Below are 25828 nucleotides of genomic sequence, written 5' to 3' on the forward strand. Positions count from 1 at the left end.
ACACTGCCAGTAATAAACCAACAACATCAAATCACCACATGAGAGAGTATCGTTTGTATGTGTTTATATAATCACCCTACCTCATGCTGTCTAACTTTGCCAAGGAAAAAGTAATCGTGATAAAAGATAAAATCCTTACACGATGTTAAAATGTCCCTCAATGATGTGTTTGTTTTTCTGGGAAACGGACAGATTTATTTAAACCAAGTCCAAAACTCCCAAAACCAGTGAAAATCTCATGTTTTATTTATTTGAGTGTAATTGTAGCACACTAAATTGGCAGGGTTCCACCTGAATCTCTTGACATGCTAACATGGTAATTGGTAAATCTCTGTTTATGTTATTGCAAAATCATAAAGTGTTTTCTCATGACTGTAGAGAAATCACAGTGGCAGCCCTTTATGTTGTACCACTGTTCATTCCACAGTAAGTGGTTAGTGTTTTTGAAAATGTACAAGCTTCAATGTTAAGGGAAGACACGCGTGCACACACACCAACAGTTTATGGGAGGGGATGGCCATTGTGACACAGCTCAGCTCTTGGGGATATTGACATTCATGTGGTGACCCTCCTAAAACCCATGTTGATAGCATTGATCGTATAAACCTTAAATCAATGTGGCCCTGACCACTTGTAAAGCAGGATCCCCGGCTGGATCCCAGCCTCCAGAGCTGCTCTATGTGCATCACAGCATGGCGTGTTTTTGAAAAGCCTGCGGAGCGAGACAAACCAATCCATAGGTTCCCTATGGGCTGTCAGGAAGGCACACAGCCCAAATGCTTGGCCTATTTGTAGTGCTGCTGAATCTCTGATGCAGACAACGAGCGCCATGGGTTGGTTTTACAACAAAGGCAAAACAGCCAAATGGAAATCATTGTTCTAATTAAAAGAAAAAAGCCGACGCTTTGCCTTTTAAAGCTGAAGCACAGTAGTTAATAATATGCCTGTGTGAGTAAGTGAATCATTTATGAGTTTGTTAAAGAAAAATCAGTCATTATTTATCATGTTACATTTTGTTAGCCGCTGACAGAAGCATTAACGTGGTGAAGAGCAGGTTGCTGTTTTTGTGGGTTTTTTAACAGTTTAATAGCTGCCCTGATGAATAACTGTGGGGTCACTGATGAGCCCTTTAAGCTAGTTGTACAAGGGTTTACAGTTTTGAAACACCTGTTTGTAAAAGATCAAAAAACTCCTCACCTTTAAGGTGGCTCTAGGGGCAGATTTTGCATCCATTCCTCTATTAATTATTTTCTTTCAGCCGTTAAGCATCCACCAATCAAAAGAATAAAATGGCTTCTTCATGAAATAATTACTTGATGATCATTTCTAACACCCATAATTAGCTGCACAGTTAAGACAGCATTAGTTTTGGAAGATGTTTGATAGTCATCAAAATTCTTCTGTATGTTTTTCAGTGTCACAGAAGTAAAAGCAACTGCTACAATTTGGCCTACTGGGCATGTGTTGGAGAGGAACAAGGACAGCAGTGATAGCACAAATTTAGAATTCTCCTTCTCATGTAATCTCATCTCATGGCCATAGAAGTCCAAAATTACACACCGATTTGGATGACAAGATGATTCAAGATTCAGGAACCCTCTAGGGAATATATAAAATCAAAGATATGAACAGTACTGCAGTAGTGCAAGATATAAATAAAACAAAGAAGTAAGGAAATTAGGAAGAAATTGTTCTCCCCGTGTTTGTGTGGGTTCTCTCCGTGTATTCGGCTTCCCCCCCCACAGTCCAAAGACATGCAGTTAGTGGGAATAGGTCAATTGGAAACTCTAAATTGCCCATAGGTGTGAATGCGTGAGTGAATGTGAGTACAAATGTTTGTCTGTGTCTGTGTTAGCCCTGCTACAGACTCGCGACCTGTCCAGGGTGTACCCTGCCTCTCGCCCTGAGACAGCTGGGATAGGTACTGGCTAGGGCTGGGCCATATCATACCGTTCACGGTAATACCGGTATAATGTTAGGCAATGATAAGAAAATGAAATATCGCCATAGAATATGAGTAAAACGCGCATGCGCAGTGCCTTTGTTTTCATACGCAGAAAAAGCATGGCGGCGACGGAGAATGAGAAGGGCGAAAGCGGATCGTTGAATGAAACATGAACCAGAACTGGTTTGTTAAAATGCTGCAACTTCAGTGGTGTGGAACTGGTTTAGCTTTCGTCCGTCAGATACACAACAAAGCAGAATTTTTGGTAGAGCATGCTAGCGGGCCGTCGTTATTACCGTGTTTTTCGGAAAATAAGTTGCTCTTAAAATCCTTTGATTTTCTGAAAAAATCGACAGTGCCCCTTATAATTCTTATGTATGAACTCTGGTTGTGTTTACTGACCTCGAAACGATTTTATGTCGTACACTGGCGCTCAAAAATCTGTCAAATGTTTTAGTACGACTTTGCTAAGCTACGAAGCCGCACCGCTCGATGGATTGTCGGAGCATTACGGCTACCGTAGGCAGGAGCCTCGCGGAGTGATACGTGCTGTGCTTCAACATAATATTACCGTATTGTGTGTGTATAACCTCTTTTTAAGTTTTGTGGATATTATACATGGTTATGCTGAGGATATGTCGGCCAGTTTCCACTGGAAATGCCTTTTGGTTAAACTGACAGCAAGGAATTTGCATTTTCACTTTTCTGCACGTGCAGAAAAATGTGGTGGAGTGACTGCTTTCTCAGCAGTCTGCTACAGCTTTAAAGGGGCAGAACACATGACCAATAACTGTATGGATAGGTCTGCAGTAATAAAGAGGTCTACTTTGTAGCAATTATCCTGTGGTTTCCTTCACCTCTATGTAAAATGTGTTTCCTTTGGCTCAAAAATTAAAATGCATGTTGATGCTGCTTATTCATGTGTAAATATGCTTGCTGATAACATGCTCTTGTAAGGTGGTAGAAAATCCCCAAGTGACCAATTATTATGAGTGAATGTAAACATTAATGACCTCTGAGCTGTTAGCTGTTGGTTCAACTTTTTGAGCTTTTATGTGCATGAAAACCACAAACTCTGTTTATGTTTGATTGAATTTTTCTAATATGTATTCCTTCTTTTCGCTCATGTGCCATCAAGCTGTGTCTCAGCACGCACATAAGAGAAATCAGTCAGACTAGATATGGCTTCAGCATCAAATAATTTCCTCTGTCTGTTGGGATTTCATCCAGGGCCAGTACCTTATAAAGCAGACAGCATGCTTTTAATAAATCAGACTTGCATAGGAGCTGAAACATTACATGCTGCTTCACCGGTTTATTGTCCCTTTGCAAGTGTAGAGGACATTACAGGAACAGAAAATGAACCGTGGACTTTTGGCCTCAATTTAATTTCCTATACAGACCGAAAAAAAGACAGGAAAAAAATAAAAACACAAAATGCAAAATGACTTTTCACTTTTTTTCCCTTTTTCAAGCTGCTGCTGTATATTTGTCGTAATATTTGCTTCATGGCCACTCGAGCCAACAGGAAGAAGGAAATGTTTTTACTGCTGCTGTGATTTAATCCATAAATGTTAATCAGGTTAAATGAGACATGCACTGACCCCAAAAGTAATCCAAACAGAGTTCGTGCCAGACCTTGCTGCACATTTATCAATGGTATAGTTGTAAATGTACAGATTCAATTTAGGGATTAAAAGCATTGACCTTGACCATATTTGATTTTGCTGATACTCTTTAGATGGCATAATTAGCAATGTCCAAGGGCTGTATAGGGAAGTTCTCAAATAAAACATAAGTAATATGGTTTTTTTTAAGCACTCAAATAAAAATAATAATAATAACAATAAGCAGTTGATACCGTAAGTGTGCTTATCTACTGTCACTGGATGACTTTCTGTTCGTTGGGACATGACAGGTGCATCCCACAGTAATATTAACCGAATATCACAAGGTTTTATGCAGAACACCTGCACTATTATTTTCCCTGCATTCTGCAGCACACTTCTAATTTTCCGAGTATTTGTAGAAACACAGTGAACTGGTAGCTGTCATTCAGTGCCACCAAATGAATTAGTCACACATGAGCAAGTGTAAAAATGAGTTTTGGATTTGTGCAGATGACATTTTGGAAACGATATGCACACAGGTGAGCAGAAACCTGCTTAATATGAATCTTTAGCATATGAATAAAAGTAAAATCTGGTACATTGAAGATAAAAGGGAAAACTAGATATATGATATATATAAACTAAATATATGAATATTGTTCATATTGTTTTGGCTCAGTGTGTAGTTTTGCTGATATATCAGTTATAACTGAATACAGAAAATCATATTTCCTATATTTAGACCCTAATTAAAGTGTCCTTTTTAAAAGGTCTAAGCTATCAGGACATGAATACTGGACCTGGGAGTGTCTTTTGAAATGTGGTTAGCAACATATCCTTTGTGTCCTCTTGGTTGTACGGTGGGATGGTTGGATTATGGGAAGATGAAACTGATATCGATCTGATCCTGACTCGAAAAGTTAGATTAGGTATATTTGGCAACAGGCTGCTCGATGGAGCTGATTTGTTTACTTCAGTGTTCCATGTTTATTGCACCAGGCGTCAGCAGCAGTGCACTGGTTGGTAGCAGGACAGTAAAAGATCAGCATTAGGAGGTATTTCATGCAATTTCACACAGAAGGTTTATACAAGGTTTCATTGTTTTAATTATATTTATTTTTGTCCTATTGTTCTTTATTTTTCTGTTTTTTACTAATAAATATGAAATATTTCTGACGGCACAGAGGACTGAAAGCCTGTTTTAAGTCTTGCAACACTTGGTTTGACATTAAGTTATTTTTGTTTTTATTAAATATTGTTATTGGTCCTTATTTCCTGTACTGTGAAATAATTGGCCCTGTTGGCCTCTGCTTTCCATTTCCTGTTGTTTTTTTGTCTCTTCTTGTGAGAGAAGGACAAAGCTGTTCAGGACAAGCTTTTTACTCCCAGTATTTTTCTGCCAAGCGCTGTTAATGGGTGTATTCTTCAGTTGGCTAATTCTCCACAGAAAGGATGCTCAATCACATTGTGTCATAGGGCCATGTCACGAGTTTAACCCTAATAAGACCTTAATGGCAGAATAGCCAATAACTGATTCAGTGCATGTAAATACTGTCACTACTTCATGTTCCCTTATCTAGCACGACAGTGAGTGGCTGCCCTTTTAAACTATATAATAAATGACTGTTTCTTGCAAACACAGATGGAAATGCAGTAAATTAGGCAAAAACTAGAGTTTGTAAAGTCAGTATTTGATATGACCAAATTCAAGCCTGAATTCTTTTCGACAAGCTTTCGTGTACTTTCTTTAAGTCATATTTAGGAAAAGTTTCCAAAGCTCTTCTTTGGACGTTGTCTGCCTTTCGGTCTTTGTTGCGATGATCCAACACTGCCTCAATAGTGATTGTTTCATTGAGTGTTTTTCTGTCCAGGTATTTTCTTTTTGCTACAGTGTATTTGCGATCACTCTAGACTGGGATCATACTGATCCAATCAAACACTTTATAAAAGGTATTGCATTAAATTCAGTTCAGTTCCTCTGTGAGGAAGCACTTTGCAACAGTGGGGAGGAAAAACTCCCTTTTAAAAAGGAGAAACCTCAAGCCAGAACTATCAACAGTGACCGGTTGGGGGCGAGGGGAAAGAGAGCAGAGGAGTGAGAGCCAGAGTTTAACTAATGATTAAATATAGTAGTGGTTTATAAACACACCGAGAATAAAAAGAGTTCAATGAAGAAAAACGTGGGGAAGCACCATCAGCAGCATAATTAGAGAATCATTAATGAATAGTTCAGGGTCATCAGGTCCACGTCTGACTATAAGCTTCCAAGTCCAAATGAGAAGTTGGTTTGACAGAAGAGGGGCCTGAAAGCTGAGGACTCTGACCAGAACTTTTTTATGCACCATGCAACCCAAAAGTTGAATGATGCATAAAAATCTTCCTTTACTTTTTTGCATTCACAATTTCTTCCATTTCACAAGATACCCAACACCACTGGCTGAAATGCAGCCCTAAACCATCACTGTATTTTGCAGACTGCTTGTTGATACTCATGGTTGTAGCTCTGTATTGACCTGCTCCGTACACGTTGATGACTTGATTAACATTAGTCACTAAATAGGACCCATTAACACTGATTTTCAGTGTGTAACTTGGTGTTTTTCAGACTTTTTCAGTTCCTTAAGAATGGCTTCTTGACAGCCATTAACACCATTTCAGATGAGGCTTCAGAGAATTGTAGACGGGTCACCTGAAGGGTCAGATGAATTTCTCGGGTTTTCTCAGGTTTTCCCTGTTAATGATGTGATTTTCAGATAATGTTCATATGTTATACATAGTCCTTTTGGCCTGCCACCGCTTCGTATAATTCATAGTAATTTATAGGTCACTGTATATTGGCTTAACAAGAAAGCATTGTTCTGAAAAAGATTAAAAAACAAGGACTGGATTGAAAATGCATGAAGAAGCAGCCAGTGACGAAAGAAAAAACTGTGAAAGATGCTCAGATACCCTGGAGAGACGTTGCCCGAGATCACTATAATGAGAAGATCTGGATCCTTGGAAGTAAAGTATAAAGACTCAAAACTTTTACACAGTTCTACATTTGTGATGCCACAGATTGGTTTATTTAGTGAAGTTCAAACAGAAATATTAGAATTTAAATATTTTGCATAATCATATAGAGACAACTAACAAACCAGGAATTTGATGTGTTTGCATCAGTAACATGAAAAAGTCATAGTGGACAAAATCTTTTTTTTTTCTTCCCAGCACAGAAATATGTTGCTTAATTACTGCAAGGTTAGCGTACATTGTCCATCAATCAACTGCTAGGGTGAATCTGATGGATCTCACACTGTAATATCAATGAATTACACATAAATATAGAACTAGATAACTGATAGTCAGTCACCTCACATTCAATGAAGAGGGTTTGCTGCGTTGTACTTGTGCTTGAATTTCTCTGTCTATGGTGGTCCCTGATTTCCTACTTTTTATGTTTGTCACACTTAAATCTTTCAGATCATCAAACAAAGATTCCTCCACAGTGCTGTAAAGCAGCGGTCTCCAACCTTTTTTGCGCCACGGACCGGTTTATGCCCGACAATATTTTCACGGACCGGCCTTTAAGGTGTCGCGGATAAATACAACAAAATAAAACTAGTACCGGTACCGAAAAACAGAAGATTTATTCATAACACACGTGAAAAGACCCAGGAAAACCGAGTCAACGATAAAAACGATAACAAAATAACGCTGAAAACCAATAAAAACCCTAAAAACTATACATTTCACACCTGAGCCTCAACTGTCACGGACCGGTATCAAACGACTCACGGACCGGTACCGGTCCGAGGCCCGGGGGTTGGGGACCGCTGCTGTAAAGGACTCATTGCTTTGTTATCATAAACACTTGATTGTAATTGTTGCTGCTAAGGGTGGCCCAACCAGTTATTAGGTTGATGGGTGAATCACTTTTTCACATATGCCCATGTAGGTTTGGATTTTTTCCCCCTCAATAATAAACTTGTCTAATATTTAAATTTGTTTGATGATCTGAAACATTTAAGTGTGACAAACATACAAAAAAACAGGAACTTTTCACACCACTAAAATACAGAGCATAAGCATTACTAATAGTCAGTAATTCAGGCTTGTAGAGACTTTGTAGTAACAATAGGCTGACTGGAGTCTAATGATGTGGGAAGCATGAATTATGAATTATTATATTATGAGAAGCAGAGTCCTGGACTCACTGTGACAGCCTGGCAATCCCTGTGTGTCACGTTAACAGAAACTAGTGTTTCAAACTACATCTAAACATATATAAAAATATACCAGTTTGTTTCTGATAAACTGGCTGAAGATAACACATCAAAAGATAACATTTTGACACTATGGACTCATTTTTCCACCATTATAAAATGAATTATGTGATCTCCTACAAAACCCACTGTGGATTTCAAAGCAGTGGAATGGAAATGGAAAAAAATAAAAAGCTCGAGCATAAAACATCTTTCAAGCATTTAAAACTTTTACCATTACAACTACAACTTACAACTGTAACATAATTCACTTTAATACCCCATTAGCACACAGAGTCAAACTATCATGGCTTCATGCTATATTAGCTTTTATGAAATACACCAAATTGAATCAAATGATAGAAGCCAGTTATGTCATTAATATTCATTTCCAGTGGAGAGGCCCTTGTGTGACACGTGTGAAATAGGGTTGCGACTTTCACATTTGTTCAATGTCAAAATCTGCACTGGATCATAAAGCCTATTGCTAAAAATCCTCTCAATCTAACTTTCATTTCATTCTTCATTCCATTTCATTTCATTGTACGTATCCAATGTTATATTTTGACAACATTAACTGCAGGTTTGGAGCTAGCGTAATAACAAATGCATTGAAAGGATTCATTGTTAGAAAACTATCAGTTTCAGCCATTAATATTGTAATCTGATATCAAATTCAATCAGCGGCCCTTTAGTGGAGATAAAGTTTATTATATTCCATGCAAGAAGCTTCCTTTTGCTATCTTGTAGCTGTCAGATAGTCCCGATCTTTCCGCCTTCCTGATTCTTAATGCCTCGCATTCAGAGACTAAGTGACAGATTGATAGCTCAGCTCTAATACTATGCCTGCTCCGTCAGCCTGAGAAAGGCCATGTCTTCTTTCCTCCATTCAGGAGTTACATGACAGGGGTGTAAGTCATAAGGAGCACTGGTGCCATTATAACATCATCCTCATCCGTTAGTAAGTGGATTATGGGGCTGGAGCGCTGGCATGCTCTGATGTGTGGTTTGGTTTTATTGGCTCTATAAGAGAACACAGTTCACTTAGTCTCCACTTGGATTCCAAGTAATGCCTGGCATTAAACAGTTTTTTCCCTGCATTGCCTGTATTAGCCCCCTCCATGTATGGGCACTAATGCTGGTTGATGGGCTTGAATTACATTTGTCACTGAGGTAGATTTGATTGAGGACCATTATCAGTACCTGACATTTGACATCTTATTGAAGTTTACTCAGGGATGAATGAAACAATGGGGTCATTAAAAATACATTTGTGCTTCAATGCTTATAAATCTATATGTTTATTTATCAAATGGAAAAATTCCTCAGCTTTTCAGTTTGTTGTGCAGTGTTTGAGAAAATGAGTAACTCTAATAACAAAAAATCAGTTGAAAACACATAAGTATAAAATATGTTGAACAAACTAAAGTTCAAGGGTAGTCATGCAGGTTTAAAAGAAATATTAGTGTTTGTTTGTTTGTTTTTTCAGCCCGCTGCTGGAACTCCTTTTCATTTTCGTGATTTGCAGAAACCAGACGACTCTCCTGCATGATTAACTCAAACCCAAAGACTCTGGACACTGGCGTTCTCTCACACCTCTGATAGATCGTTGTCCCATTCCCTCCAGCTTCCTCCTGACTGTGTAAAACAGGCTCATTGCAGACATATTTTTATGCATATACTTTTACTTACGCTTCGGCATGCTTTGAATCATTCACGTTGAGAAATGCAGTACATACAGAAAGAGGGATCTAGACATTTTAGTTGCATGTCTGAAAAAAGGTAGATGTAGAGCACAAACAAAAAAAGTCATTCTGATGTTACAGTCGGCACATAGTCTTGATCAGTTAACACAAATATGTATGAGTGAATGGGATTATGTCTTTTGGAGGACGCTTTCTTTAACTTGAAATGAAAATGAAAAACACATAAAGGGAAGAAAGTGGTGGAGGACACTGGTTCACGGGGTCCTGACTAGGGAGTGTTTTTGACTGTAAAGCCTGTCTTGCAAGGGCAACAGACTGTCTGCCATCACTGTGGGATATCTGAGGGTGCAGGCGGGGGTGAAGAGAGCCCCAGGTGGCAGTAGACTCACATGCCTTGGGAATCTGCATGGCAACTACCCCGGGCAAGCAAGAGATAACCAATGCTTAAAGAAGCAATGGGAGGCATACTATAGAAAGGCACCACGTGAGAGAATCTATATGATCCGCATCCACGGGTTCAACAACAAAACCTCGATAGTTTTACTTTCTTCACATAGATGCTGCTGACTGAAGGCTCTCTTTCACTCAACAGGGAGTGAGGCTTTAAGGGAGAGGCAAAATCACCACTGCACAGGAGATGTCACAAAAGCATCATAGTAAAAATAAATGCAAAAAAGTTTTTTTTTCCACAATCATTAAAAGGCTAAAAGGAAACTGAGATAAAAACCCCATTAAAGCCATTTCCTTGTAATGAAGGCTACAAGCAAATTGAGTTTTACTTGGGTGCTAATTTGTCATGTTTTATATAAACTGTAGGTCTTGCTCTTGTTTTGCTCTCCATCAAATGTGTGAGACTGGCTGTTTACCTACTAAATTCTTTAATAGTTTCAGCCACAAGTTGTTAATGTTGTTCTCTTAGCAGGCAGCAAATGGTTCACATAGACTCATTTTTACAGTTCAAGTGATCTGACCGTTTGTTAGTGTAAAAATATTGTTTAGTGCAACTTTAAGTGTGTTGCTGCTGTCAGCGTCCACGACTGTTCTGGTAGAGAGAAATGTCAGATCCTCCGTTGGTTCAGTTGCATTTAGAGTCACTGCTTCATTTCTGTGAAAAGAGGTTTGCAAGGGTGACTTTCAAAGAGCTAAAAATGTAATCATCGCAAACAAAATGACCCTCGTCTCCTTTCTATCCACTGCACATGCAGATTTACTGCACAAGTACCCATATCATGGTGCTATTTGTTAATGTCCTTGACTGTGCAGATTAAACAAACAACTTATGCAAATAGGCCGCAACATTTGCTGATTTAAATTAATAATAGCAACCAAAATCCCATTTTTATTCAGCCACAGACTCCCTAATATGTTTGAAAAGGGATATTTTATGTAAATGACTCATTGAAATCCATTTTTCAGTTAATCATTTTTGCTTATCTTTGCATAACTGTACTTGTTTGACTGAGCTGACGCAGTTTATTTCTAATTGATTTTTTTTTTCCGGTCACTGTTTTTGAATCAGTTTCACTTAACCTTTGTTGTAACAGTGTGGTGAATGAGTATCACTTACAGGCAGGATCAGTTAGGTACTGGTGTACTTTACTTATTATTTTGAATGAACAGGAGAAAGAAGATAATTTTGGATGTTTATGTATCAAGTTAAGTAAACACCGAACACGTGAACACCTAGCTGGAGGGAGAAATTATCCAGTTTGCTGTAAATTTTTCAGACTGGTGGGTTTAATTCTTAAAAGAAAAAAAGATCGTGTGTGTTAGATTCCTCCCGTCTGTCTCTATGTGCACTGTCAAGTTGACATTTTCATAACTCTTTTTGACCTTTTCCAAATTGCACAATTTATCTGATTTTGATTTTTTGATGGAGCTCAGCTGCTGGTATCAGATTAGTCACAGGGAGGTGATAAATTGCATGCACAGTGCATGCAGTGTTATGTGTTACAGTCTTGTCTGAATGTTATCTCATCATTCTCGGTCTTTCATTACTTTAAATATTCAAAACAGTCACACTCAAAAACATAAAACTGCCCATGAACAATCATTGCCTTTATCTATAGAGGAGCTGTGGGCTGATATTCAGACTTAGAATCCCTCTCACTGTGTTTTCACAGGCTGTGTGCTTTTGACTTGCCTTGACTTTGATCCATATCCTGCTTCTTGGCAGGATTCTCTGACTCTGCTCTCGCTTTTTCTGCTCTCCCTTTGACTGTAAACCCTTTCATTGGCTCTCTCTCTCCGGTTTCTGTCTGATTCTGTCTCGATCCACTCTGCTAACCTGTCCTCAGGGCAGGCTCGTCGCCCTTCATCTGTCCATCTTGTGCCTTCTCTGCGGGTGTAGATGCCACTGCATGCTTCTACACCATCAGCTCCCTCATAAGTCGTTAAAATCAGAGGGAAAAAGAGGAAAATAAAAACAGTTATGTGACCTGACCCAGTCATCTGAGATCAGTACCTCCTGAGTTGAATGTCACAATTGACTTCTGTCTTCTGCGTTTCCACAGGCCGCGAGCGGGGCACATTTGTTTTTGACTTTTGTCACATCTCTGCGTTGTGATGTGAAATGGGCCCGAGCTGATCGCACTGCGGCTTCAGTGTCTGCAGAGAGTAACACTGGAAGCAACTAACGAAGTCTTTTGTTGTAGCTTGAGTTTCACTGCTAGAGATTAAAATGATACAAATTTCAACAAGTACGTTATGAAGCCGCAGATAAAATGTGAGATGGGAATGGATACACATCCAAAACCCGTGGAAATGAAATGAGAGTCTCAGTTGTCACTCCGTGGATGGTGGATGGATCATGGAAAATGTGGGAAAACCTGAAAGAGAGGCCATTCAAAACTACGCAGCCAACATCAGTCACCTAACAGGGGAATGTCAGCTGAGCTTACCTGTTCTCTTCTCAGACTAGCTGAGTGATGATGCAAGTTCACTGGTGTGAAGCATCAAATGCATGTGACAGGTACTAAAACAAACATGATGACACTTTGGTCACTATCTGCAGCTCTGCACCTCTACCATGTTTTGAAAAGCAGGTGTGCTGAGGGTACTCCACAACCCACTGGCACATGGTAGAGGACCTTCAAAACTCCAAAATAGGAAATGAATAACCAGGTTTCTCAAAATTGTGTTGGTTACATTCCTTAATCCATTTTTATTTGCAGTAAATGCTTAATAGTAGATCTTATTTTCCCTTAGTAGTCCTGATGTAAACAGAGACAGCAGTACATGAGAATGGCTGTGCAAAAGTAGTTTTCAGGTTTATGTATCTATCAAAGAGCAAAGTAGTGGATGGTGAGAATCAACAACTGGCAGCGAGACGATTGCCTGACTACCAGGACTAGCTCTGCCAGTTATAGAGCTATGAGCTAATGCAAACAATTCTACAACAGATTTTAACCCTCATTTAAAAGACTGATATCACTGCAGAGCGGGCGGGCAGCATGGACACCCAAGTTTGTGAATGCCATAACTTGAGAAGGAGGTGCCTTTGCACTGTCAAATTGATGCCATAGTAGCATCTGCTAAAAAGTAGGAAAAGTTTAAATCGTGGTGACCTCAAACTCAACGTCACAGGTCAGGTTTTCTGATAATCTTGTGAATATGATCACTTCACAGTGAAATGATTTTCAAGTTCATACTACAGGTGGTCACCAGCATTACATTGTTTTTAAAAGCATTGATCCTAAAACATCACACGTACACTGTACTTACTGACTTCCTAACAGATTTGTATATATTCTAGAATTCTCCGTCTTAGATCTGCATCAACTGTCCCAGTGTTCTGAGTATTGGTCAGAACAAACCAGTCCTTTTTGTGCTGGCAAAAAACCACAGTTTTAGTCAAATGCGATCTGTAATTGAAGGGTAATAGACCGTTAACAGACAAAACTGGTTAATAGACAAAAATTCAAACCTGTGCACCTAATTCTTGGTATTTAAAGGCACTGAAATTAGTCAGCATGGAAAAACAATATAGAAGTCATGCAAATCATTAAAGCCTAAATTTACCATGAGCTTCATTCCCGTAAATGTGTGTAAACTTCATAACAGCCTTCATAGTTATTTCTTTTTTTCTTTGCATATGCTTCCCATCAGATCAGCTTGGGCTTTATAACAGTGTCAGTGGATGTTAAACTGAAGAGTGATCCTGTATTCAGTATTGTTTTCCCTTTAGTGGTATTTACAGCTTTAGCTTGAATTTGCACCAGAGGTACACTTCAACTGTGAGAGACAGAATGTGAAAAAAAAATCCATGAATCCACATGGTAGGATTTGTAAAGAATTTATTCGTAAATCAGGGTGGAAAATAAGTATTTGGTCAATAACAAAAATACAACTCAATACTTTGTAACATAACCTTTGTTGGCAATAACAGAGGTCAAACGTTCACTATAGGTCTTTACCAGGTTTGCACACACAGTAGCTGGTATTTTGGCCCATTCCTCCATGCAGATCTTCTCGAGAGCAGTGATGTTTTGGGGCTGTCGCCGAGCAACACGGACTTTCAACTCCCGCCACAGATTTTCTATGGGGTTGAGGTCTGGAGACTGGCTAGGCCACTCCAGGACTTCCAAATGCTTCTTACGGAGCCACTCCTTTGTTGCCCGGGCGGTGTGTTTTGGATCATTGTCATGTTGGAAGACCCAGCCTCGTTTCATCTTCAAGGTTCTCACTGATGGAAGGAGGTTTTGGCTCAAAATCTCACGATACATGGCCCCATTCATTCTGTCCTTAACACGGATCAGTCGTCCTGTCCCCTTGGCAGAAAAACAGCCCCATAGCATGATGTTTCCACCCCCATGCTTCACAGTAGGTATGGTGTTCTTGGGATGCAACTCAGTATTCTTCTTCCTCCAAACACGACGAGTTGAGTTTATACCAAAAAGTTCTACTTTGGTTTCATCTGACCACATGACATTCTCCCAATCCTCTGCTGTATCATCCATGTGCTCTCTGGCAAACTTCAGACGGGCCTGGACATGCACTGGCTTCAGCAGCGGAACACGTCTGGCACTGCGGGATTTGATTCCCTGCCGTTGTAGTGTGTTACTGATGGTGACCTTTGTTACTTTGGTCCCAGCTCTCTGCAGGTCATTCACCAGGTCCCCCCGTGTGGTTCTGGGATCTTTGCTCACCGTTCTCATGATCATTTTGACCCCACGGGAAGAGATCTTGCGTGGAGCCCCAGATCGAGGGAGATTATCAGTGGTCTTGTATGTCTTCCATTTTCTGATGATTGCTCCCACAGTTGATTTTTTCACACCAAGCTGCTTGCCTATTGTAGATTCACTCTTCCCAGTCTGGTGCAGGTCTACAATACTTTTCCTGGTGTCCTTCGAAAGCTCTTTGGTCTTGGCCATGGCGGAGTTTGGAGTCTGACTGTTTGAGGCTGTGGACAGGTGTCTTTTATACAGATGATGAGTTCAAACAGGTGCCATTCATACAGGTAACGAGTGGGGGACAGAAAAGCTTCTTACAGAAGATGTTACAGGTCTGTGAGAGCCAGAGATTTTCCTTGTTTGAGGTGACCAAATACTTATTTTCCACCCTAATTTACGAATAAATTCTTTACAAATCCTACCATGTGGATTCATGGATTTTTTTTTCACATTCTGTCTCTCACAATTGAAGTGTACCTCTGGTGCAAATTACTGACCTCTGTCATCATTTTAAGTGGGGGAACTTGCACAATCGGTGGCTGACTAAATACTTTTTTGCCCCACTAATAACAGCGTTGTTGGTTACTGTTTTTTCATTCTCTTTCCACTTGCTACATGTGTGTGTTTTCTAAGATTACTATACTTTCATAGACAAGTATTATATTTTTATTAAAAAAATTCAGTTCATTGTCAAAGACCTTAATCATATGAAAACATAAGCATGCACAAGCAGTCTACATTTTGCAGCATATGCAATTTATACAGTACAAACAAATGCAACCTGTATTGGAAAATGTAATGTTCTTCATCAATGTGAGGGCTGAAGGTGCTGCTCCTGGGCAAGACTGTTTGGCATGTACTCCATAAAACCACAGCGTATGATTTTATGACTTTTGTGTTGACCTAATGAGATGGAACATTTTAATTAGAGGGTTGGATTCTTACACAGAGCCAAACTGTTGTGCCTATCTCCACACATGTGTTGAGGTATGACACATGCAACAACATGAGTAAGTGCATTTTTTAAATTTAAGAAAAAATCTCAGCACTTAAAATGTTGCCATGAGTTAAGATTAGTTTAAACAAATGAAGTTAAAAGGCATATTCTGCTACCGTTTCACCTTGAAACAAAGTAGAGGAATGTTTCCGAGAGCTGGTGTCATGTAAAAACACTGTAGGCGTTATTCAAGACAGTAAACTGTCGCTGCAACCTTTTTCAAATGTTGCTGTTGGCATCGCGACTTTGACTTTGATCCGTATTCTATTGGCAAGATTTTCTGACTCTGTTCTCGCCTTTGACTCACACTGCTTTCTCTCTCTCCGCTTCTGTCTCCTCTCCCCCTTTTTTTTTCTGTCTCTCCTCCAAATGCCACCCTCCTCCCCTCAGGGCGGGATGATTGCCCTTCTGCTGTCCATCCTCTGCCTGGTCCTGATCCTCTACACTCGCAGGCGCTGGTGTAAACGCCGCCGCATCCCTCAGCCCCAGAAGAGCGCGAGTGCTGAGGCAGCTAATGAGATCCACTACATCCCATCAGTGCTGATGGGAGGCCAGGCACGCGAGAGCTTGAGGAACTCCCGGGGTCAGGGTCCAAACTCCAGCGGTACCCTCAGTATCCGGGAGACACCGATTTTGGATGGGTACAAGCAGGGTTTGGATGTGGGATGGTTAGAGCTCAAGCCCTAAATATAAGCACACAGCATGCGTACACATTGCTGAGTTGAATAACAGTATCTTGTTAATTCCATGCTACACAAGCAGAGCCTAATATTGCCTGAATATAGACAGCTGCTTCCACAAATCAGCCTGTACATAACACACTTGGTTTTATTGTATTAGCCTGTAATGTGTTTTGATGCCTTTATCAGTACATTGCGTCACACATTAGCCACTTGTGACATTTATTCTAATTTAGACAAGGCTGATAATGATTTCGCTAATTGATTTCAACTACATCCCCAGGTATGAGTATGACATTACCGACCTGCGTCACCATCTGCAGCGGGAGTGCATGAATGGTGGGGAGGAATTTGCCAGCCAAGTCACCCGTACCCTGGACTCGCTCCAGGGCTGTAATGACAAGAATAATATGGACCTCGCACCTGGTAAGCTGAAAGATGCACAAACAGCCAGGTCAGAAAAGACACGCGACCTAAAGAACAAGTGCACTGAACAATATTTCTCATGATAATTAGAAGTACAGATCATTTACCTTGACTTTAGGGTCATCGGCTTATTGGCTGCTATTGGTATTTAGCATTAAAGAGTATTTATTGTTTTATTTCAGCTTATGCTGTTACTCGTTTTCAGCAGATAAACACAGATAATTTCACGTCCTACCAAACGAGAGACAAGCGTAGCTCCTAGCCGGACATGTTTCTTTGTTTGTTTTCATCTTACACTGTGCATTTTTCTAAGTAATGATAAAGGTTGAGACTCCACGTAGCTATGAAATGTTATCTTTTATAGTCATAAAGCAGTTCCATTTTATTGCAGGTGTTCATCTACCCATCTTATTAATGCATTTGTTTTTCCTCCTCCTCAGTCATACGGTTTTCTAAGTTACGAGACAATGTGTCAAAGGGGGTTATGTTTGCGTATTACACAAACTCAGTTGCAGCAATTGCAGAGTGAAATAAATGAAAAATTAATTGGATTTTTAGTTAAAACACATAAGTTTTATTTTCTCTCATAGGTTAGAAGTAATTATCTAAATGAATTTGGAGGGAATGATAGAGGATAAAAAAACATTTTCACAAACATGCATGGTGGAAATGTTTTGCCTGTGTAAAATCCACAAAAATAAGGCATCTTGTTAACTTGTTTCTACATTTAGTAGAATAACATCAGCTGTGTGACCCATGTAGGATGCAGATCACATATAAATATAAAAACTTTAAACAGTATTTTTGTCACCACTGACATAATTATAGAGCCACGTACCTGCCAAGAAATCTGGATTTTATGTTTTAGAGAAAGCATTTTTCATAATTGGTGGACTTTGGAGTTGAGCACCACTCCCATGAGAATTACTTCATGAAGTGGAGCAGTTGTGATGAAGATACAGCCTCTGAATTTCAACTAACGAGAGAGTCACCACTCGGATTCATCAGGAGATCTCTTATAGCTGTGCTCTTGTAAAATCCAAACCGCTCCACCCCAGCGCTTATGGAGCAGAGTAATCCTGTGCATAATGCATTTAAGATGTGTAACGCAATGAACTAGAGAAATAAAAAATGGAGACAGCAGCTCATGCATGGAATAGTAAATAGCGTGAACATCAGAGAGGTCGCTCAGAAAATAACATTTGAATTTAGACTTAAAATATTGAATTTCAGTAAATGTGTTTTGGCTCCTCTGACCTTTTCTCTGCTCTATGTATAATGTAGTAGGTACACATACATAAACAAATGAAAAACAAGATATCAGGGGCATTTCGTGTCTGTTGTCACTTGTGCTCTTTGTGACTGCTTCAAAATAATCTTGTCTTACAGTTTACTGTACCTGGTAGTGCGGCTACTGTTGTTCTACCAAATGTCTCGTTTAAATGTTTTGAAATAAAACTTTATTTCTTTAAAATATCAAAATTTTCATAAAGATTTTTCTTTTGCACAATTGCAACATTTTATTGTTTCCATATTTTTTAAAAAGACATTAATAATAGAGAAATACATGTTAAATTATCTGTAGTTTATTGTTATTAAGACATTTTGTGTCATTATTTATTAGTTTGAATTACACTGAGATGGACAAATATACTGAAAAAACTAGTTGGGCTTATTAATTATTGAATACAATGACATGTATTAGAAAATATACCACATACTAGACGTCTGCAAGCGACGTTTTAAAATACTGATGGATTTATTTATTTTTGTTAATAATTCATGCTTTCGCTCATTTCTTTTTGCTATTTTGCAATTCTCTAAGCTAATGCACACATATTTTAGAAATTATGGTGAGACAAGGCATAGTAGTGGCTCTGAAAACATCATCCACAGAGATCCTGAATTAAATTTAATCCGAATCCATGACACAGATGTGTTTTTTTTTAAACTGGAACAAAGTGGAGGACATACTGACACTGGCAGAAAATTACAGCTACCATGACAAACAGTGTCTGTGACTAAATAGCATGACAGTCACATATCTGCAGTAATATATGATTTTTAGTGCTTCCATGGAACTTCAGCTCTTAATATTTACAGAAATAGATCATTTTTCCCTCTGAGGTTTAAATGGGCTCTGTCTAATGCCTTAATAAGTTTTCATTTCATGCCAGCTTTTGTCTGTCTTTAATTTTGCCTGTTTGACTTCTGGTACAGCAAACAACATCCTGGATTTTCTTTCTTAGTATTGGTAACACTTTATGCTTGCCACGTCAAGCCAAAGCAAAGAAACAAAAATGTTTTTCCAAGTGGGTGCTTTCTCATTTTAACTCTTTGCCCAAAAATTCAATTAAACAAAAAAGAGTGTTTATTGAACCTTCCACCTCAAACTCATGTGTCAAATATAAAACACGTGACTTTAGGAAGCTTTAAGGTTGGTACGTCTCCTAGCTTACATTTAAAAAATCATTCTTCTTATCTGCAGTGAGTGACAACACCAAGTTGGCGCTAATGAACAAATACAAGGACAACATCATTGCCACGAGTCCCATCGATAGCAACCACCAGCAGAACACCCTGCTTCCCCACAATACCTCCACCAGCCAACGCAAACGTCTCTCCAGCAACACCCGCGGTGAGTCAATCTCTGCCATGGATTTGGCACAGACAGCAGATAACATCAACACCACCAATCCATGAGTCCTCTCCAGGACTACTAGCAGCATCAGATCATTAGCTGGACATTGTTGTATCGTTACATGTGTACACTGATCCTGTCAGGTGGCAGCCTGGGGACTTTATGAAGGCAGTTACATTTGAAAGAAAAGGTTTTCACATGACTTGACATACTTGACATGGCCCTCCAGACAGTAAAGCCAACCTGAAACTTTAATTCTTCTCCTCTCTCCCCTTTTTGTGTACGATAATACAAGCTACAGAATGAATGTACAGTTTTTAATTGTTGCTTATACTAATAACATACTGTGTGGACATCTCATTCACATCTCTGTGAAAAGAAGAAGCAGAACACAAAGTATTACCATGAACGCTGGTGTAATCTGTGCTTTATATACAAGATAGGTCCTGCATGGCAGTTATGTGTCTAGTTTAGTTAACGCAGTTCAGAGGCTTTAAAAAATCATAATAACCTTAAACCAAGGCTTTAGGGAAACAAGCATAAACACAAATGGTTTCTATCTTCAGAATCTGTCGGTGCAGTGAAATCAAGTCCTAAATGTGGTGGAGTAAGCCGACTAGACATTTTGAGTAGATTTATCAGCAGAGAAAGTGCCATTACTCACTACTTGCTGCTAATGTTTTTCAGTGGTCAATAGTTGTTTTTATTTTTTTTTTTCATTCTGTAGCAATTTGCATATAATTGCCAAATTGCTGCACAGCCTAGCTCTGTTCCTGGAGCTTTAGTAATTCATAATGCAAAAAAATCTTCACTCAAGTGATCACATAAATTATTGACTTTCACTTCATTATCCAATTTTTCTCAATGCATCCGTGTTACACACTCACAGTGTTCACAGGAATAAAACAGACTTCAATATTATTGAGTTTTACCAGATAAGATCCAGACACACTTGATATGATAATATGATACTGCTCTGTCAAGTCCAGGCAGTGGTCACTTACAAATGCAAGGCAAGGAGTAAAAATTGTTTTATTTTTTAATAACAAGTAATAGGACATAAACAATAATAGAGAACAGAAGGACAAATTGTTTTACGTTGCAATTGGACTTTGTAAAAATGAAGTTTTCCTAGCTAGCTAAGATGAGTATTGGTTGCCATTAGATGTCTGTGTAGGTTTTCAGTCATCCAGGTCATAGTAATTTAAGGAGCTTGGAAAGCAAAGTGGCAAACAGCCACTTCATAAACACATGGCACAACATGGAAGAGCCACCTCGACAGGACAAGACTCAGGTGTACATCCGCATCTACAGGACACAGGTCACTCTGTCGAGGATGCCAGTGTTCACATTTTGGACAGAGAGGACAGATGGTTTGAAAGAGGAGTGAAAGAAGCCATCTATGTCCATGTGAATGTATGTGAACGACCATCTTTGAACAGAGGTGGTGGCTTACGACACCAAGTTTTGAGATCCCTTTCCAGACGTCTTAACACCCACGCACACCCGAAACCTCTGCTGCTAATGACTCACACCCTTTTTTACACCTTGGCTCATGCGATGAGGCAAGTGATCTATAGTGGGTCAACAGCAATCTTCAGGGACAACTCCCACTAGTGCAAAAAACCCTGAACTCCCCACTATTTGGTCTTAGAAGTGAAGAAGCTTCTGGGCTGAGAGAAGAAGTCCAGTCACTTTTCTTTCCAAGCTTCTTAAATTCCAATTAGATGTTGTTGTTTTTTCAGTGTTGTTCAGTTTCAATGTTATTAGAGTGATCAGCCGCTCCTGTTCATTGAAAGCAAAGAGATTTAGTATCAGATTGCCTTTGTTAATGGTTTCTTCTACAAAAGCTAAAGTCAGACTTGGGAAGTTCAAATAAATGTTTTCATGTAACCTCAACATTCAAAGCATAATACATGTTAATGCAAGTAGCCACAGAAATGGTAGCTGCTAACATGGTGCTGCTAACAATGCTGGCCTAACAGTGATGTTTTAATAAGATTTGTCAGTCAGTATCACAAAAACATGCATGAACGCACAATTAGTATAAAAGTATAAAACCTTTGTTATAAAAAGGAATTGACAAGAGGAGTTAACAAAACATTGATAATTATTTTTTGTAAAACTTGAATTTTAATTTCAATTTGACTTTAATATGCTTGTGGTTACTCGCATGGAAAAAAATCCCTGTCTTTTACCAATCACACCTGCATCAGCTGAAATACATTTTCTCTGAGATCTCATTTACTTGTGACCTACGGCAATTGTATTTGTAAACAACATGTCAACATGTTTTTTTTCATTTATTTTCTTGTTTTCCCATCATTGCTTCTTTTCAGACAAATGACTGAATATTGGTTCACCACACTAGTAACCAGAAAATGCTCTTGGAACCCAAAAGGCTAAGCCCTCTCCAAGTACTGTGTCTCATTATATGGGCATCTTTGTAAGATGTTTTGTAGGAGCGAAAATGCATTTCACTAAAAATGTAAAGGAGGATACAGGGAGTGCAGAATTATTAGGCAAGTTGTATTTTTGAGGAATAATTTTATTATTGAACAACAACCATGTTCTCAATGAACCCAAAAAACTCATTAATATCACAGCTGAAAGCCTGCCATCCATGGATTCTGTCAGTGTTTTGATCTGTTCACCATCAACATTGCGTGCAGCAGCAACCACAGCCTCCCAGACACTGTTCAGAGAGGTGTACTGTTTTCCCTCCTTGTAAATCTCACATTTGATGATGGACCACAGGTTCTCAATGGGGTTCAGATCAGGTGAACAAGGAGGCCATGTCATTAGTTTTTCTTCTTTTGTACCCTTTCTTGCCAGCCACGCTGTGGAGTACTTGGACGCGTGTGATGGAGCATTGTCCTGCATGAAAATCATGTTTTTCTTGAAGGATGCAGACTTCTTCCTGTACCACTGCTTGAAGAAGGTGTCTTCCAGAAACTGGCAGTAGGACTGGGAGTTGAGCTTGACTCCATCCTCAACCCGAAAAGGCCCCACAAGCTCATCTTTGATGATACCAGCCCAAACCAGTACTCCACCTCCACCTTGCTGGCGTCTGAGTCGGACTGGAGCTCTCTGCCCTTTACCAATCCAGCCACGGGCCCATCCATCTGGCCCATCAAGACTCACTCTCATTTCATCAGTCCATAAAACCTTAGAAAAACCAGTCTTGAGATATTTCTTGGCCCAGTCTTGACGTTTCAGCTTGTGTGTCTTGTTCAGTGGTGGTCGTCTTTCAGCCTTTCTTACCTTGGCCATGTCTCTGAGTATTGCACACCTTGTGCTTTTGGGCACTCCAGTGATGTTGCAGCTCTGAAATATGGCCAAACTGGTGGCAAGTGGCATCTTGGCAGCTGCACGCTTGACTTTTCTCAGTTCATGGGCAGTTATTTTGCGCCTTGGTTTTTCCACACGCTTCTTGCGACCCTGTTGACTATTTTGAATGAAACGCTTGATTGTTCGATGATCACGCTTCAGAAGCTTTGCAATTTTGAGACTGCTGCATCCCTCTGCAAGATATCTCACTATTTTTGACTTTTCTGAGCCTGTCAAGTCCTTCTTTTGACCCATTTTGCCAAAGGAAAGGACGTTGCCTAATAATTATGCACACCTGATATAGGGTGTTGATGTCATTAGACCACACCCCTTCTCATTACAGAGATGCACATCACTTAATATGCTTAATTGGTAGTAGGCTTTCGAGTCTATACAGCTTGGAGTAAGACAACATGCATGAAGAGGATGATGTGGACAAAATACTCATTTGCCTAATAATTCTGCACTCCCTGTATAGAGGCCTGGGAGCGTGAGGGTCCTGCCCAGTATCTTTGCTGTTTCTAGGACTGCGCTCTTCTGGACAGCGATCTCGTATGTTGTTCCTGGGATCTGCTGGAGCCACTCGCCTACCTTGGAGGTCACTGCACTGAGTGCTCCGAATGCTTCTCAGGTTCTTCTCTCAGCCATTGGCACTTCTCCAGCTTCTCATGTTCCTTCTTCCCGATACCGCCGTCATTCGGTATAGCTACATCTATCACTACAGCCGTTTTCCTCTGCTTGTCCACCACTACTATACCCGGTTGGTTACCCATCACCAGTTTGTCTGGCTGTATCTGGAAGTATCACAGGATCTTTGCTCAGTCATTCTTGACCACCTTGAGGGCCATGTCCCGTTTTGACCTCGTGACTTCCAGGCCATACTCGACACAGATCCTGTACACTATGCCAGCTACTTGGTTATGGCGTTCCATGTATGCCCTGCCTGCTAGCATCTTGCACCCTGCTGTTATGTGCTGGAGTGTCTCAGGAGCATCTTTACACAGCCTGCACCTGGGGTCTTGCCTGGTGTGGTAGACCCCAACTTCTATGGATCTTGTGCTCAGAGCTCATTCCTGTGCTGCCATGATTAGTGCCTCTGTGCTGTCCTTCAGTCCAGCTTTGGTAATTTTGGTAATTTTTGGTAATTTGGTAATTTATTTCAACATGTGAACAATATACAAGTACATTTAGAAAAGAAATAAGAGAGAAAAAAAATACTATACAAATTACATACAAAAAACCATTCTGATTAATTTACATGTTGAAAGGGAGTGGGAAGAAGTATACACTTACTCCAGCTTTGTCCAGCCACTGGTTTTGGATGTTAGCCACTTCCTCTATCTCCGTCAATGATGGTTTTTCTCCTTGCTCCTCTTTCTTGGGTTCCTGCTGCCTGAGGTATTCAGCAATCACACAGTCAGTTTTAGCCATCTTCCTAATGTACTGATTGATGTTTGTTGTCTTATCCTGGGCAGTGGTTCTGACACTCACCACTCCTCTGCCTCCTTTCCTTTCACTTAGTGTCCAGTCTCAGGGTGCTAGATTTGGGGTGAACCCCTCCATGCATGGTAAGGAGCTTTCTTGCCTTGATGTCAGTGGCTTCTGTCTCCTCCGTTGGCCAGTTTATAATCCCAGCAGGGTACCTGTTCAGTGGAAGGGCGTAGGTGAAGATTGCCCAGATCTTGTTCTTTCTATTCAGCTGATTCCTCAGCACTTGCCTGACTCTTTGCAGGTATTTGGTGGTTGTGGCTTTCCTAGTGACCTCTTCGTGGTTTCCATCTGGCTGTGGGATTGATACATGTAGCTGTCCTCGATGTCTGCAATGTTGCCTTCTGGTAGTGCAATCCCCTCATTTCTGACTTCTGACTAGCAGTGGGGACAGACCACTTGGCAGACTTAATGGTGACTTGTGCTACTGGCTTAAAGTCCTGCCTCTAGTGTTGTTCAACACATTTCTATTGAGTTTAGATGTGTCCTTGATCCAACACAGCTGATTTAAATGGATAAATGACCTTCTCAACATGTCTTGAAGTTCTCCAGAGGCCTGGTAATGAACTAATCATGTGATTCAGGTGTGTTGACCCAGGGTGAGATCTAAAACCTGCAGGGCCCTCATGGACTGGGATTGGGGACCCCTGATCTAGGCACTCCAGCATCCATATGTGGGGGATTGAGTTATATATTCACACTACCAGTCAAAGGTTTGGGCACACCTTCTAATTTGATAGTTTTTTCTTTATTTTTTACTACTTTCTACATTGTATACACATACTGAAGACATCAAACATATGGAGGAAGATATATGCAATTATGTAGCAAAGAAAAAAATGGATAAATAACTCTAAATATGTTCTATGTTTTATATTCCTAAAAGGTAGCCACCCTTTGCTTTGTTGACAGCGCTGCAAACCCTTGGCCTTCTCTCAGTGATGTTCATGATGTAGTCACCTGAAATGGTTTCACTTCACAGGTGTGGCTTTTCATTTGTGGAATTTCTTGCCTTCTTAATGGGGTTGTGACCATCAGTTGTGCTGTGCAGAAATCAGGTTGGTACACAGCTGACAGCCTTATTTGAGAACTGTTAGAATTAATTTTATGGTAAGAACCAATCAGCTAAGTAAAGAGTAATGACAGTCCATTTTTACCTGAACTGAACGTCAGTCAGTCCGTAAAATTGCTAAAACGTTGAATGTGTCCTCAAGTATAGCGCCAAAACCATCAAGTGCTACAACGAAACGGCTCACACGAGGACCACCCCAGGAAAGGAAGACCAAGAGTCACCTCTGCTGCTGAGGATAAATTCATCCGAGTCCCCAGCCTCAGAAATCGCAAGTTAACATCACCTTGAATCAGAGCCCAAATAAATGTTCCAATAACAGACACATCTCTACCAGCTGCTGGTGACACTGTTGGGGATTTATTCAAAATTGAAGACACACTAAACCAGCATGGCTGCGGTAGCATCCTGCAGCGGCATGCCATCCCATCTGGTTTGCATTTACTTAGACCATCATTTATCTTTCAACAGGACAATGACCCCAAACACACCTCCATGCTGTGTACGACCTATTTGACCAA

At 40.0% G+C, this 25828-nt stretch overlaps 1 protein-coding gene across 1 annotated transcript in view; it reads left to right on the plus strand.

Annotated features, from left to right (window-relative positions):
• The window catches only part of astn1 (astrotactin 1), a 424302-nt gene that overhangs the window by 76597 nt on the left and 321877 nt on the right, over positions 1-25828 (plus strand). The window contains exons 3-5 of the mRNA XM_040039526.1: positions 16064-16314; positions 16637-16779; positions 19268-19417. Of these exons, the coding sequence (XP_039895460.1) occupies positions 16064-16314; positions 16637-16779; positions 19268-19417 (544 nt within the window). The remainder of the gene's footprint in view (positions 1-16063; positions 16315-16636; positions 16780-19267; positions 19418-25828) is intronic.

This window comes from Simochromis diagramma, unplaced genomic scaffold, assembly GCF_900408965.1.
Source record: "Simochromis diagramma unplaced genomic scaffold, fSimDia1.1 OVJJ01000337.1, whole genome shotgun sequence".
NCBI classification, from domain to species: Eukaryota; Metazoa; Chordata; class Actinopteri; order Cichliformes; family Cichlidae; genus Simochromis; species Simochromis diagramma.